At 46.8% G+C, this 15,781-nt stretch overlaps 1 protein-coding gene across 2 annotated transcripts in view; it reads left to right on the top strand.

Moving 5' to 3' along the window:
- The window catches only part of SMARCC1 (SWI/SNF related BAF chromatin remodeling complex subunit C1), a 1,286,593-nt gene that overhangs the window by 1,046,505 nt on the left and 224,307 nt on the right, over nt 1-15,781 (top strand). For both annotated transcript variants that reach the window (XM_069645843.1, XM_069645841.1), the window contains exon 24: nt 5,006-5,151. In XM_069645843.1, coding sequence (XP_069501944.1) covers nt 5,006-5,151 — 146 coding nt within the window. The remainder of the gene's footprint in view (nt 1-5,005; nt 5,152-15,781) is intronic.

Below are 15,781 nucleotides of genomic sequence, written 5' to 3'. Positions count from 1 at the left end.
GTTCATTTACTTTGCGTTGGGGTTTCTAAAAGTATGTGCCTGCTTAAGAATATTTAACCATTGTTTCATTCCCAAAACCTTTTCTTTGACAACAAATTCATTATTGCTCTAAATGTACCAGTGATGTATCATTGTCCACAGTGTACTAGTTATTTAAGTCACCTCAGGGTGTAGGATGTGTGTGCCCCATCCCAAATGGGTTTTTACAGATTTACAGAAACTGAGTATGTATTCTGAAGTATGTTTTTGTGTTACATATATTTGCTCCCTTCTAAAGAAGGCTTATTCAAACAGATAAATAATAGTTTAATCAAGAAACCTTGAGTATAAGTGTTATTTTGGATACTTGTCACTGTGAATCTCTGTTGCAACCCTACAGCTCACGTTGACCCCTCTTGAGATAAACCTGGCTGCTCAGTCATTCTACCAACTTGTGTAGTACATGCCTTTACTAAAGGTTGGGTTAACTATTGCCAAGAGGTCAAGGCTGGTGCAGTCTCTGACAGGTTACTGCATCAATCTTGCCTAACGTGCCTCCATCTCCAGCCATCGATCCAGCTCCTCCTCAAAGAGGAAATCGACCAACCTGACCAAGCAGTGGGAGAAGCCATAGAAGCCTGAGGTCCACAAAAAGGCGACCCACCTGCCCGAGAAGGCACAGGCAGCGCAGGCAAAATCGCTGACTATCAAGATGGTAGTGGCTGCTCTCTAGAAGGCCAAAGGGGGTGACCTGGGCAAGGTAGCCCCGGCTGCGTCTAGAGTGTCCCTGCCCCGAGGCGTGAGGCCTTGGCCGGTGGCCGTGGAAGGTACACCATAAAAGAGGATACCGGCGCTAAACCCGATTCTGACCCCTCAGGATTAAAAAAAGGGGGTTGGGGGGTGAGGAGGCTTCAGGGCAGGTCGTACTCCAAGGTACAGATTTTTCTTCCTCAAACGAGGAAGACTACGAGTGCATATACACAATCCACAAGGACGTGGGGGACGACAGCAGAAATGCCGACGGCGCAGACCTAGTAGGCCTACAGCCCCAACTCCAAGAGATACATCGCTGGATATCCTCTCAACCCTGCACACATTGGTGTAGGAAATTCAGAAAAGGATGGCCCAGCTGACTCCGGTGGCCACAGATCAACCTCCGGTGAAAAAGAGGAAGCGCCACCCAGCACCCACCCCCACCTCCCGATACACCCCCTCCCCCTTCCCCCCCCGAGCCCTCACCCCCCCTCCCCGATCCCCCCTATGTCAAAGGAAAAAGGTTATTATAACAGAACAAGAGATCACACAAATATTCCAAATATTCTGAAGCAGGTAAGTACTTTTGGTAACCCCCCTATGCAAAGTTAATTAACCCCTTCCTGGAAGGAGGATAAAACACAATGTCAGGGGTTAGAGTCATTCAGGGAGCCAGGCTGGGCCAAAGTCAATTGGGCAAAAGTCTAGGTGAGCTGAAACACTTCTTGCAGGTAAGTAAAAGTCTTGCAGAATGTTTGAGAAGACTTTGGAGAAATGATTTCAAAGCAGGGCCACAAGCTGTTTAGGCTTCTGAAGTAAAGAAGCTATCAGCAGCTCTATAGAGCAACCACAACAAGTTTCACCAACGGAGAACAAGTGCAGTTACACAACAGGTAGGTTTTCTTAAACTGTACAGTACCTTTAGGTTGAAGAAAAAGGGGAGCAGGTGACTTCTGTTCCTGTGCAGCTCTGCAGATCCTGGGCCTCAGTCGTGGGGACAAGAGGGAGGACGTCTGGGGACTCCTGCACTGCAATGGGGCCGTCACTGACCGCAACCGGCAATCTTCAAACAAGTGGCACTTTGCAGTAGACCCGAGGAGCTGAAACACCTAACAGCAACACTGCGGTTCCTGGTTGTCGAGATGGGCTTTCCGTGCATCTGGGGTCCGGCCCTCTGTTTAGGTTGCTCGGGGTCAGTCAGTCCTGCTTCCTGGAAGTCCGGAGGATCTTCCTGGAGCTCTTGGCCAGCTTAAAAGCAACTCACACGATCTGGTGTTCCTCTCCCTGGCTATTCGGTTCCAGCAGCAACTGCAGTGGAATTTCAACCAGCTATGAGAGGATCTCCATGTAGCTTATTTTGGAGTTGATTGGTCCCACCAACTCAAAGTGAGAAGTCATCTTTGCAGTGGCTTCTCTGTCGATACAAATTCAGAGTTTCAGCACAGCAGCTGGGCTTCACCGGGCAAATCAATGGTCAAGGAGTTGCAGCAGATGTCCTTCAAGTTCTTCTTCGGATTCCTTCGTCCAGTGGTCGACTGTGCTTTCCAAGCCAAAAAGCCTTGCCTTTTATGCAGGTTTCTCCCATTCATTCCAGCGCAGCTGTGAGTCACCCATCAGGGTGGCTGTCCTTGCCGGACAGCCAGCTGGCCAATCACCTAAGAGTGCATTCCTGTCTCTTAGGAGACTAAGCACAGTGAGTTCCGGGTAGCTCCCTCGCTTCCTGCCCCCGCCAGACACCCTGAAGCCAGGGGCAGGCTTCACTCATGAATCCCGCCAAAGGCAAAGCGAGCAAAGGGACCAGAGTACATCTCAAGAAGGACCTTTTCAAGAAGAAATGGCGGGAAAAAAAAGACTGGGGCCATTTTGACAAAAATGGCACCCATGGGTGCTTTACTGCAGCTGCGAATGCAGCCCGGAGTAAATGAACACCACGGTAGTTAAAACGAAACCACTGCCACCAGTCGTTCAGTGAGAAAGGGGTAACCTAAAAATGCTTCATGAGACGCTAGACAAAGGGGATTCTAGGTAACCCCTCCAGCACCATATTGTAAGATAGTGTGTGCTGGGTCTAGAAAGTTACAAATGTAAGTAAGTCAATTTCACTTTACTGCTTTGGGAAACAGTAGTTTATCCCAGAGAAGGCACTTAAACCTTTGGAAAATCTGAAAGACTTCCCTGTGCCACTGCACTGAAGGTGCTTTGTGTCACAATGTAAAAGATGATGCATATGGAGTTTGTCAGACTCTGTAACCAAAAGAAACCAAGTTCAAAATCACATTAAAATACATGAAAGTGGGGAAAAGAGTCTTGCTCGCTCCAGGTAAAAAAGAAAAATCAAGTCCTCAAATTCCTGCAAAGTTGCTGGGGGTCTCTAAGGTGAAAGGAATTGGCACATTTATGAGAATTCTTCCTAACACTGCATCAGTGAATAGTGATACAGGCATAGACTGTCTGCTCTAATGAAGGTAATATGCTTTAGCAGTCTTTGGTCATAGACCAGAACATACAGGTGTCCACTGCAGGAGAGCCAGAGCCCCAGACCCAAAGTAAGCTGGTTAAGTATTTCCTTGACGCACAAAGTCCTTCGGTGAGAAGCCCAATTGTGCCCATCAAGTCAATTCAAGGCAAGGGAGCCCATAGTTTAGGGTTGCCAGTCATTTGGTCGAAAACAATTGGTCGACTGGACAACTGGTCGAATCAATTTGATCGAAAACCAAATGGTCGAATTTTTTTTATTTTTTTTTATTTTTACCCCTTATTTTTACCCCTTTTTTGGTTTTTTTGGGGGGGGTCCCCCAAACCCCCCCTTTTTTTTCTACACGAAAACCCACAAAACACATATAAATAAAAAAAAAAAATTCGACCATTTGGTTTTCGACCAAATTGCAGTCGACCAGTTTGTAGTCGACCAAATGACTGGACCACCATAGTTTAGTTCCCTGTTGTCTTGAACTGTTGTGTGGCGAATGCAGGCTCCAGCAGTATTCTATTATCCCATTGTAAGGTGTAGGAGAGAGAGCCTTCATCTTCCTTGGGTAAATACTCCATTCCGATGCTTCAGGACAGTCCGAGTTTATGACAAAAGGTATGGTGCAGATAATCCTTTTTTTGTTTTCTTTTATTGCTTTTTTAATCTTTTTATTAGATCTTGGGAGGCTGGGTGCACACCAAGCCTTCAGTAAGGCATATGTCAACATTCAAACGTTAATCTGGGCTTGCACTAAATGCAAATCTTCCCAGACTTCTGTTCAGGATGTGGATTGAGAGCAAAAATGTTGCACCATAACTGTATAAGGCACACACTGATTGTATGATTGCCATTTAAAAACAACCTTGTATTGGGACTTCACTGCATTTCTAAAACTAGTTCTCTATTTTAATGGGGATGTACAGGCAACACAAATGTGCTTTCTGTATGTTTTCATTTACAGCGGAAAACCGTTAAACGTAGACTACGTAGATCTTTAATTGATAATCCTCCATAGATGGAAGAGTTCCACCTTGAATGGTTTTTACATCCACGCGCAGGCTACATTTCAGTGTTTGACAAATGTTAATGCAAACTCGAGGAATGACCTTAAAGCACTAGTAGGACAACAAATCTATTAAACAGAAACCGAATTAAACCCCTTTTGAAACCTAAACAGTTTGGATTACTTGTTCATTTGGCCTCCGTTTAAGATGAAACAGTAGAAAATTGATCAACTCAGAGTTTTTGATTTTAAGCTTTCTGTTCTTTTTGTAACAGAGTGCTGTGCGATACTACCTGCTATATTCATTTTCTAGTGTATTCAGAAGTCCTATAATAACTGTATTTTTATCCTTATCTATCTAAATTGAATTATTGTGTGCCATACTGTGTACTCATTGAGGGCTCCTGATCCCACTTGCACTCTCCTGAGACTAAACCTTGACTGCTCATCCACAAAGCTTGATTGGGTTTTGACTAACCTCTCAGAGCTCCCTGTTAATCCTTACTACAGTGGCCTCCTAAAATCTTGCCACCAACCCAGATTCTACAAGTCCAGCTTAACTATTTATTTTTTTATGTACGATATTGAATACTTTTTAGTTTTTTTTAATTGGATTTGTAATATTTTAGTAGTATGAACAATTGTTCTGATAGGATGTATGTTTACAAATAAGCTTCAATATTCTTAATTAACTATGTTCAGGTGGATAGATTAATAGTAAATATCAATTCTAGTTATTTGGAAACCAAGACTGTAGGCCATTACTGAGTTTCTTCGTTTTTCTTTTTTTTTTTTTTAAGATGTGTCGGAGGAAAATAAGGAGAATGTGGACTTGGAAAAAGCAAAGGAAATGGAAATTCTGAAGAGGAGAGAGCAGGATATCTCTGAGGGTAACGTAGCAACAGCTGCGGCAGCTGCTCTGGCCTCTGCTGCAACTAAAGCCAAGGTGAGCCTGCTTGCCAGTGTGAAGGAACTCTGTTGCCATCTCTACATCCTATGATCTTCTTTCATATACCTATACACTGAAAATGTCCTCATGTGCGAAATCTGTGAACACTTTGTAACATAGGAGTGCTAAATAACTTTAAATGTAAACATTAGTAAATAACCTCTCATTAATAAAAATGCAAATGGCTGGCTGACATAGAATACTTGGCTGTTGACAATTTTCATTCCAAAAAATAAACACCTTTCCACGGAGAAAACAGGAGAGCAAGGAAAGCTAGGCAGCCTTAACAGAAACAAGTAAATAATGGCATTGCTCTGTTAATGGTAGGAGTGTTGGCTCTTATTATGCACTACAGTCGCAGTCGAAGTGTTAGTTTTTTATTATGCTCTGTGTGGGGATATCCTTGTACACTTTGGATTTTGCAGTGCTTTTCAGTGACTTTTTTCCATGAATTTTCAAAAGAAATGATGACATCATTTGGTGCCCTTTGACATTTCCTGCTCTGTGGACTATTTTTCTTAAACTTAGCATTTCGAATGAATTGTGGCCTCTCATGTATTCCTCATTTTATGATAGCTTAGGCATCGACCACAAGACTGGGGTTTCTGTCTGTCTATTGACAGGGAAGGCACTCGAGGAATTAAAGGGGGAAACCTGCTGCCGGTAGGCCCCCTCACAAGTCCCCTTCCAGGACATCTTCAAAAAGATATGACGAATGTAGTTTGAGGGGTGAGTCGCCACCAAGGAAACATTTGAAGAAGCATTCTTGACTTCGTAGCGGTTCACGCCACACCTAGTCAAAAATAAATCAAAGAAAAGGCTTCCTATTTCTCCATCCTTTTCATTTTCCTCCGACTCCTCTCCACGCAAGTCTGCATGCTTAGGTAGGTCATCCTCAAAGGCTGAATGGGAGACCTTTCGTCTCAAAATTAAAATCTTTGAAAATGCAGCCACGGGCCCTTTGAAGGAAAAGATGAAGGGTCACGACCCTGTCTCACTGAACAAGGTCGATGAGAAGTCTGAGCAGGCTAAAGCTTGCATGCCTTCGAGCCCGGGCTGAAAGCAGTTGTCCTCTCGAGAGCCCTTGAGTCGAAGAGAGACTAGTTCCTCTACCCTCGAAGACTGAGTCACTGGTTGAGCCCATTGAGGGCCTCACCTTCGAAGTTGAAGGCACCAGTCATTGCCCTTGAAGGAGGTTGAGAACATTTAAGCCCTTGTCCCTTTCCTCTATTTTTGAGGAAGCTGAACCCTTTAACCAGGATATTCCACTCTTTGCCCTGGAATATGAAAGACCTAATGTTCCAGAGTCACTGGTATATGAGAGGTCCAGGACTGAAAATCTATATGAGAATCTTCAGAGTGCAAGTGGCCTGACACTTTCCCTGAAATTGATTTTGGCACATCTGACCCCTGCAATTGATGTTGGCACATCTGACCCGTCTGAGCACGCTGAAGCGTCATACAGACAACTAATGAATAGTGAATGAATACTTGTGTTGGGTGAGCCGCTGTCTATCAACAGTATGACCTAACGGAGATTCTAGGCAAGGGTCCACAAAATGGCTGTCATGGCCACATGCCCAGGATCACAAGAGTGGTACCATCAAGTGGAGGGATCAGGGAGCATCATGGGTCACACACGTCCCTTTGGGACATTTATGCATGAGGGACCTGGTTGGACACAGTCCTGGCGCCTTTGGCGCCAGGCTCATGGAAGGATTTAAACAGGACATTTCCATTATGAGCAGGAGTGCTTGGAATAAACAGACTCTTAATATGAGCAAGAATACTCTCCAGAACTTTGTGTAACCAGTCCGGGTGTGGTCTCCGTCTTCATCTGCACGTGCATCTCCTAACTTCGAGTGGCAAGGTGTGGCATGCAGAACTTGTTAGGGGGCGTAGCCTTAAGGGCTCAGCTATAAAAGCCAGCCCAACCCCAGAGCACACGCTTCGCGTTATTCTGCACCTCTGTGCAGCGTAACGCTCACCGTCGCCTGGGATTTCATCTTACCTGGAGTTATCCTGCCATCTTGACCCGAGCTTCACTGGAGAATTCTGCTCTTACCTGCACGCTTCTTCCTGGCGCCGCGGCTCACCTGCCAACATCTTGGAGCGCAGGCATCTTTTTCCTGACAGCGCGGCTCACCGGCAAACATCCTGGAATGCAGACAAGCATCATCCAGGCACCGCGACACGACGCACTCCATCCGAACTCGCAGCACCTGCCAAGAAAAGGCAAATGACAAGGTTAGACACTTAACAGACATTACATTAAGGGCTCGCTGCCATTAAAACCTTGCGCCTTCCCTAAATCCATCACTCACCTGCTGCTGGACATCGCGGTCGCATCCATCTTCCACTCAGCTGCGATCAACGCCTCCACAGCCGTTGCAGGCCGCATTTCCACCCATGTGGGAAAAAACGGAGAGAAATGTTATTCAGTGCCAGGTTAACCGCATTGACAGCAATAACATTAAGACATTGATAGGAATAAGACAAAGCCATTGAGAAAAAGCAGAAAGAAGAACTTAGTCGCAGCCCTACTGGACTAATACTTGGTTATCAGTGAAGGAACTACATTCCAACCAACAAGAACCCCTGCCAGAAGTAGGACGGAGAGCTCATCATTCACATTAATCAGGTGAGCCTTATGGGCCGGTACATGCCCACAGAAATCGCAGCTTGGGTCGAAGGGGTTGGGAGATACCACAGTCATCTACCAGCGCATTTACGTTTTCCCATATCCACGGAGGAGCAGAGCCAATTGTCGCTACCCATAGCTGACCCGCAGGGGACGAAACCAGAAGGGAAAGATCTAGCACCTGGGAGGGCTGCAAACGTTGCCCCAACGCCTCAGCAGAGACCAGGTGAGCGTAACAAAGACCCTATTTTGCCATTTCATACTGCACTACTAAAAAGGGTCATGGCAATCTGGGAGTCCCCTGACACCAGTCTTGCAGTTAGTAAAACGTACACCAAGAAGTATAAACCTGCTAGAATTGACCCCGAATACCTATTGAGGAATCCTACACCAGAAAGCCTTGTGGTGCAGGCTGCCACATCTACGTCTAGGCAAGCGGCTTACCCAACCATCCCTCCAGATAGGGGTGACAAACGCTTTGAAGCACTAGCAAACTTTTTTTCAGCCACTAGTATGGCTCGAAGTCCATCAACTCCACTTGCCCTGTGGCCAATTTCACCCACACCTTTTAAGACTGTATTGGAATGGAAGCTGAGCATATCCAGGAAGGAGAGGATGGGGAAGGTTTCCTGAATATTTTAAAAGATGGAAAGGACGCCCTGTCCAAATCCCTCCAATCGGGTTTGTACACTGCCGATCGTGTTAGCAGAGCCATGAGGGCTAGCACAGTAATGCGCAGGTTTGCATGGTTGAGGCAGTCTGGCTTTGCCTCAGATGTGCAGTCCAGGATGCTTAACATGCCCTTTGATGGCATACAACTGTTTGGCAACGAGGCTGATGAAAGCCTTGAAAGATTAGACCTCAAAAGTAGCTGTCAAGTCACTTGGTGTCGCTATAAGACAGCCTCCACCATCTCACTCTACTGCGCAGGCATGGAGGGGTTGGTCCTTTCGCTACTATTCCTGATTTGGAAGAGCGAGAGGTCAGTGTTAGGGAGAATTCTCATTCTATAGCTAATTTCCCTTACCTTGTGAGTCCCTCAGCAGCTTTGCTGGATTTCTGGAGTTCATTTTTTCCACCTGGTAAGAGTGTGAGCTTTTCCCCCACTCTTACCTGTGTTTTGCCATGTGTATTTCAACTGTTTTTGTCATTGTGGGCCCTTGAGTACACCACCTCAGTAGCCCCACTCTGTGTGTTACACAGCACCTTCAGTGCAGTGACACAAGGTTGTCTCTTAGACTTTCCACCAACTCCATTTTCTGGGGGTGACTACTGTCCCCCAGAAAAGGGTAAAGTTGCCATTAACTTTACATAGTCACTTTTACCACGGATCCAGTACGCCCCATCTTATATGGAGTATTGGAAAGGGTTAATCCTGAGCCTGTTTTATCTGTGCCTCTTGGAGCATTGTTTTGCTACCTTAACATTAATACTTGGCTGGTGGCAGTGGTATCTACCCTAAGTTTGCTACCGCGATTATATTACATAACGTGGTAACGTTTTAGGTTATTTTAGTAGCCTCAAACTTTAAACTCGCTTGCCCAAATACTTTTTATTTCGGCTCCAGTTGGGTTTAATCACCATTTCTTTGTGTTAACATCCTTCTTGGGTCTTTCTTTGTGCGCCAAACCAGGTTTGCCTCCTTTGTTCGCCAACCTTTGGCAGGCTTCTGACCAGAAGCCCCTCCTGTGGCGTCTGGGTGTCTAGGTGGGCTGAATGTGAGGGAGGGGTGTAGTCACCGCCTGCACAGGGTCTCCTTTGGAGACCCAAGTCACACTTTGTGTTGTTTGGCTCAGGTGGTTGTCCGGGCTGGACAACCCCCCTGCTGAGTAATTGACAGCCATGCTGTGTGAGTGGGGGATTTTGGCATAAAAGGTAGGACTCTTGGGCTAGAAGGCAGTCGCCACTGGAACTGCAAAAAACCGAAGAAGACGGCTGCTGCAACCCCGAGTCCCGGTGAAGCCCTGCTGCAGTCCTGAGTTATCTACCCTTCAACGACAAGAGAAGATCCAGTCCGGAGTCTTCTTCCCTTGAGCCTGGTGGGATCAACCAGCTCACCCTTTCTTCAGTCAGAGAATCCTCTCCTGGGTCGAAATCACTGCTGTGCTGTAGTGGTCCGGATATCCATCAGAAGATCCCTCTCCTGATTTAAAGGAGCGCACCTTTTATTAATCGTTGTCTTTTTCGCTACTGCTGGCCTCATCCATGGGTAGTGCAGATCGCTCCAGACGATGTCCTTGTCCCCACGACTGAAACCGCTGGAACTGTGAGTCTGCAGGTGTTAGGCAGAATCCTCTGCAGTGCCCTTAGGGACCACTACACACAATTAAGACTACAAGTGGTAATACAAGTTGACCTTTGGTACAAGCCTGTACTACTATGTTATAGTGGTAGCAGTACCAGAGCAGCCAGGCTTATCTCAAGAGTATATGAGCAGTAGCAGAGATTACACAAAGGACCACAATTACTGTGACTCAAGCAAACACTGACTCAAGGTTTTCAGGTAAAAATGTAAGTACATTTATTTTTAAACCATCAGTAAAACACAACACTTCTAGAAATTCTAAATTGCACGTAAAATACACTACAACCAACTTATTTTCTTGGCACAGACTAGCTCAAGGTAAGTACCTTGTGATTAGGCAGACCGATGTTGTAAAACAAAAGCGTTACCGTGAATACATTAGCGATCAATTTTTGACAGTCGGTCGTATGAAAGAAACATGTATCCGTGGCAAGAAATGTTAAAAGCACACTTAGCACCTGGGCTAACCAGAGAGAGTTGGGGGCAAAAATCACACACAATACTTTTGTCAAGGCAGACAGAATCTGAGAACACTTGCTGACAGAAATACAAAAAGTCAATAGGCCAGAGCCAGTTTCAGTTGGAACCGGGTCCCTGTTGCCGAAGATCACACGGTCAGACAGTTCAAGATTCACGCAGCCAGGATTACTTCGATATTGTTCAAAAGAGGAGGCAAAAGTTATAAGACGGAGGGAAGACGAGGGCAAGCCTTGAAGGTGAAGAAAAGGGATTCACCCTGCTTCTTCAAGCAGAACACAGTACCTTATTCAAGGGAAGAGCTGGTGGCACGGCAGTTGTTCCTGGTAGTTTCCTGCAGACCCACGGTTCCTGGCGCTTCGGCACGAAGGACGACGTCTGAAGGGGTCTGCACCACACATGGATGAAGCCGGCAGCAGCAGTGATGAATGAAAGGTGTGCTCCTTAAAAACAGGAGAGGCTCTTCAGATGGCTATCCGGACCACTACAGCAGTGTGCAGCAATTTCGACCAAGACGAGGATCCTCTGGCTGTGGAAGATGAGCTGGTTATCCCCACCAAGCTCAAGGGAAGAAGACTCCAGGCTGGATCTTCTCTGGTCGTTGAAGGGTAGATAGCTCAGGACTGCAGCAGGGCTTCACCCGGATCGGGTAGTTGCAGCAGTCGTTCTCTCGGCTTCTCTTCGGTTCCTTGTAGTTCCAGTGGCGACTCTGACTTATAGCCCAAGAGACCTGCAAAACCCCCATTCACACAGCCTGGCTGTCACAATCAGGCAGCAGGGGGGGGTTGTCCAGCCTGGACGACCACCTCAGCCAATCATGGTAAAGTGTGACTAGGGTTTCCTAGGATACCCTGTGCAGAGGGTGACTACACCCCTTCCTCACATTCAGTCTACCTAGACACCCAGGCGCCAAGAGGAGGACTTCTCTGCAGAAGCCTGCCAAAAGATGGTGCACAAAGAAGGCAAACCTAGTTTGCCGCGCAAAGTAAAACAAAAGAAGGACTTTAACAAAAAGAAATGGTGTATAAACCCGACCGGAGCCAAAAGAAAGGCAATTTGGTCAAGCGGGTTTATGCTTGAGGCTGCTAAACTAGCCAAAAGCATTACCACGTTTATATAGTATAATCGCGGTAGAAAAGTTACGGTAGATACCACTGCCACCAGCCAATTCTAAATGTTAAGAGCAAAACAATGCTCTAGGAGGTACATATAACAAGGGCTAAGGAGTAACCCTTTCCAGTACTCAATGTCAAATGGGGTGTACTGGATCTGTGGTTCAAGTGACTATGTAAAGTTAATGGCAACTTTACTTTTCTCTGGGGACAGTAGTCGGCCCCAGAGAAATGGAGTCAGAGGGAAGTCTCAAAGACAATCCGGTGTTAGTGCACTGAAGGTGCTATGTAACACACAACAAAAGGGGGTCCTGGAGTGGTGTGCTTCAGAGCCCAAGATCACACAAATAGTAGAAACACACATGGCAAAATGCAGGTAAGAGTGGGGAATAGCTCAGTCTTACCAGGTGGAAAAAATAAACTCCAGAAATCGAGCAAAGCTGCTGGGAGACTCATTAGGTGAGGGAAATTAGCCCTAGAAGGAGAATTCTCCCTAACGGCAGGAACTACCAGGAACAACTGCCGTGGCACCAGCTTTTCTCCAACGTAATAAGGTATTGTGCACATTTGGTCGTTCTCTCCGTCTGACCATCTGGAATCTGGGTGAACCCTTTTCCTCCTCGAAGATTTGTCCTTTCTTTCTTCCCTCTTATAACTTTTCCTTGCATCTGACAATATCTCTTGGCATCTCGAATCTCGAACTGTTCAACGTGCGATCCTCGGCAACTGAGCATCTGCTCCATTGACACTGGCGCAGGCCTATTGACTTTAATCTGTATCTTTGAACAAGTCCTCTGATTCCCTTGCCCTGACAAAAGTATTGCCTGTGATTTTATCCACTTGTCCCTTGTTCGAAATTCTAAAGTAAAGTGTGTTTTAACTTTGTGAGCATTTCTATTTGCGGGTACGTGTTAGTATCGCAACACCGGTCTGTCAAATCCTAATGTACTTACCTTGAATTTGCTGGAACTAGTGAAATTGGTTGTGTGAAGTATATTTTACATGTGGTTTTGAATCTATAGAAGTGAAGTGTTTTGTGAACAGATGGTTTAAAAATAAATGTACTTATATTTTTTACCTGAAACCTTGAGTCGGCGTTTGCTTGAGTCACAGTAATTGCGGTCCTTTATGTAATCTCTACTACTGCTCATTTACTCTTGAGAGATGTCTGGCTGCTCTCCTACTGCTACCAGTTTAACAGTGTAGTACAGGCTTGTACCAGAGGTGAACTTGTATTGACACTTGTAGTCTTAATCGTGTGTAGTGCTCCCTAAGGGCACTGCACAGGATTCTGCCTAACAGGCCAGTCGAAGAGGCCAGAGAAAATTCCCTTGTGGTGTATGAGAAAGGGGTGCTAAATCCCTCCAGGAAACAGCTGCCTCAAAACCCCTCTGAGGCCTTGGTCCACAGGACTGTGGTGGGAGGCAGGCTCAGTCAGCATTTGGAAGAATGGCAGGGCATTTCTTTGATTATTGGTGTTGGGGGAGTTTACCTAAAGTCCTAGTGGCAGTAAGACTTTAGTAAGCTTTCCCAGTGGTTTGTAGAGCCCCCAACTCTTAGCATCAGTCTGTACTAGCTCAGGACCTTGGTAGTGTGGCCGAGCAGTCAGGCATATCTTAAGAGGAAGATGTGAGATGTAGGGAAGTACTCTGAATCTTTGACAGGCACAACAAAGAAGCACTTACACATATATTTATATAAAAGATAAATATTCTATTTACACCATTATCGCGTGAAATACCTTGAAAGGACTGTTCGGCTCGTTCCCGCCGGTGAAGGCTCCGGCCCCGTCGTGGGAGCTCAACGTGGTGCTCACCAGGCTCATGGGTCCGCCATTCGAACCTTTGCATTCAGCGCCACTGAAATTCCTATTGTGGAAGATGGCGTTTCTTGTGGCCATCACCTCCGCACGACGAGTGGGAGAGATCCAGGCCCTCTCCTCTAAGCCGCCTTACCTGACATTCCATCAGAAGAGGGTAGTGCTGAGGACGCACCCGTCCTTCATGCCCAAGGTGCCGTCAGACTTCCACCTCAATGAGCCCTTGGTGTTGCCAGTTTTCTTCCCGTCGCCTTTGTTGCCGGCTGAGAGGACTTTGCACTTGCTGGATGTGGCTAGAGCGCTGAAGTTCTACGTGGACCGCACAGAGTTTTCGGAAGACATCACAGCTGTTTGTGAACTTTGGCCCTGTGAACCCATTGGAAGGCCCTCTCCAAGGCTTCCATTTCCAGATGGCTCTCCGGCTGCATCATGCACTGTCACTGGTTGGCAAACCGACCATTGCCCGTCCGTCAGAGCCCATTCGACCAGAGCGACTGCTGCAACTACGGCGTTCCTGTCTGGTGTGCCCCTGCTGGACATCTGCAGGGTAGCTACGTGGAGGTCTACTCACACCTTCACGAAATTCTACTGCGTCAACCGGGATTCCGGGGAGGAATCCAGAGTCGGCCAAGCAGTGCTGCGCAACTTGTTCGCTTGAAGGTGAGCCTGGTGAGGAGGTAAGAGATGCTTAATGTTGAGCCTTGCCACCTCCCGTGGTTGTGCATGTGTGTACTGCTATGTATTCTTGTATTCATGAGCATGTGAATCCATGCCAGACCGCATGCTGGAGAACATCAGTTGCAGGTAAGTAACGTGTTCCTTACTCTGTAAACACATATAGAAAAGTCATTTAAAGGGAGTAAAATTAAGTGGTTAGTGCAACATGAGCTTAGTTAAAGGTTCTAGAGACGCTTTCTTCGCCTGGAAAGTCCTTTAAAAGTCAAACGCAAATCTAGCTAAAGGCAGTTTGGAGTGTGCTTGAATTCTTAAAAAACAGCAAATAATGAAGAGTACCTGCATATTTCTTCCAGTTTCTAAAGCTATTGAAGCAGCAAGTTAACAAGAGACCTAAAAACAGACTCGGGAAAGGGACACAAGCAGCAGCTAAGGTCAGAGGTAAGAGGGGGTTGCCCTGGACACCTCTACGTGCACTCCAACGCTCTGGAGCAACTTTTACCTTTTTCCCACAGTACCTTTTGGTTTGAAGAAAGCATTTGTGTTGGCTTATACGCGATGGGGCAGCTCTGGCACCGACCACCGGATACATTGGTCTGGTGACGAAAGGCAGGACAATGGACGATGTCTTTCAGCAGCAGTCGTGAGGGAGAACCTGTAGCACGACTTTCAGCAACTTCTTGGTTCATTCGGTGGTTTTGGCGCTTTTTCAGCAGCACCAGCAAAGGACACGGATCGCCCGGTCGGTTAATCTTCTTGGCTTCCTGCAGTCACACACTCTGGTGAGGGGGGGGGGGGGTCTGGGATCTCTGGAGTGTCCTTACAAGTTTGGCACAGATTTGGGCGAATTTAGCCTTTCCACAACGCTGCACTTGCACTGACTTACTTGCACTTGAAATGGGCATCAGGGCTCCTGGTATTTGTGTTCCGCAGCACTGGAGGCTCCTAGGACCTCTGGAGATCGCTTGTTTCAAAGTTATTCTTGGAACTGGTTGTTCCCACCAGCCAAGGGAGGGAGTTGTCCTCTTCGGAGCTCCTCTGTCACATAGAAAACAGGCTTAGGACAGCAGTGGTCGATTCACGTTCTTGCAAAGGGTCTGGCTTGCAAAGGGTCTGCAGGCGTCTCTGGTCGTCGTCTTCGGTTACTTCTGTTTCCCGTGGTCGACTTGCTTTACACACCAGAAGCCTCACCTTTGATTCAGTTCATCACACACTGCTCTGCAATGTCTCTCAGCATTTTCCATAAAGGGGTGTTCCCTGTGGGCACACTGGCAGGCAAAGGACATGGGGGTGGAAGACTCCCCCCCCCCCCCCCCCCCGCCCCCCACTTCCTGCCTGAGCAGACACTCGGGAGCCTAGGCATGGATACCCCCCTGGTTCCCGCCAAAGACCAAAGAAACACAGACCTCCCCTTCCCAGAATGGAATAAGGGCTAACAAACCACCACGCTAGTAATGGCAAAAAAAGGATGCCCCAAGTTGGTACTTGGCTGCCCCTATTGTGCACTACCGTGGCTATGCACATAGCCAGTGGTATACAAAATACACAATAGATGGTAGAACACGTCCACTGCCACCAGCTATAACTAGGTGGTTGTC

This window comes from Ambystoma mexicanum, chromosome 2p, assembly GCF_040938575.1.
Source record: "Ambystoma mexicanum isolate Mex_15411 chromosome 2p, UKY_AmexF1_1, whole genome shotgun sequence".
Lineage (NCBI taxonomy): Eukaryota > Metazoa > Chordata > Amphibia > Caudata > Ambystomatidae > Ambystoma > Ambystoma mexicanum.
The sequence above is the reverse complement of the archived record's forward strand: the minus strand, read 5'-3'. Positions and strand labels throughout refer to the sequence as shown.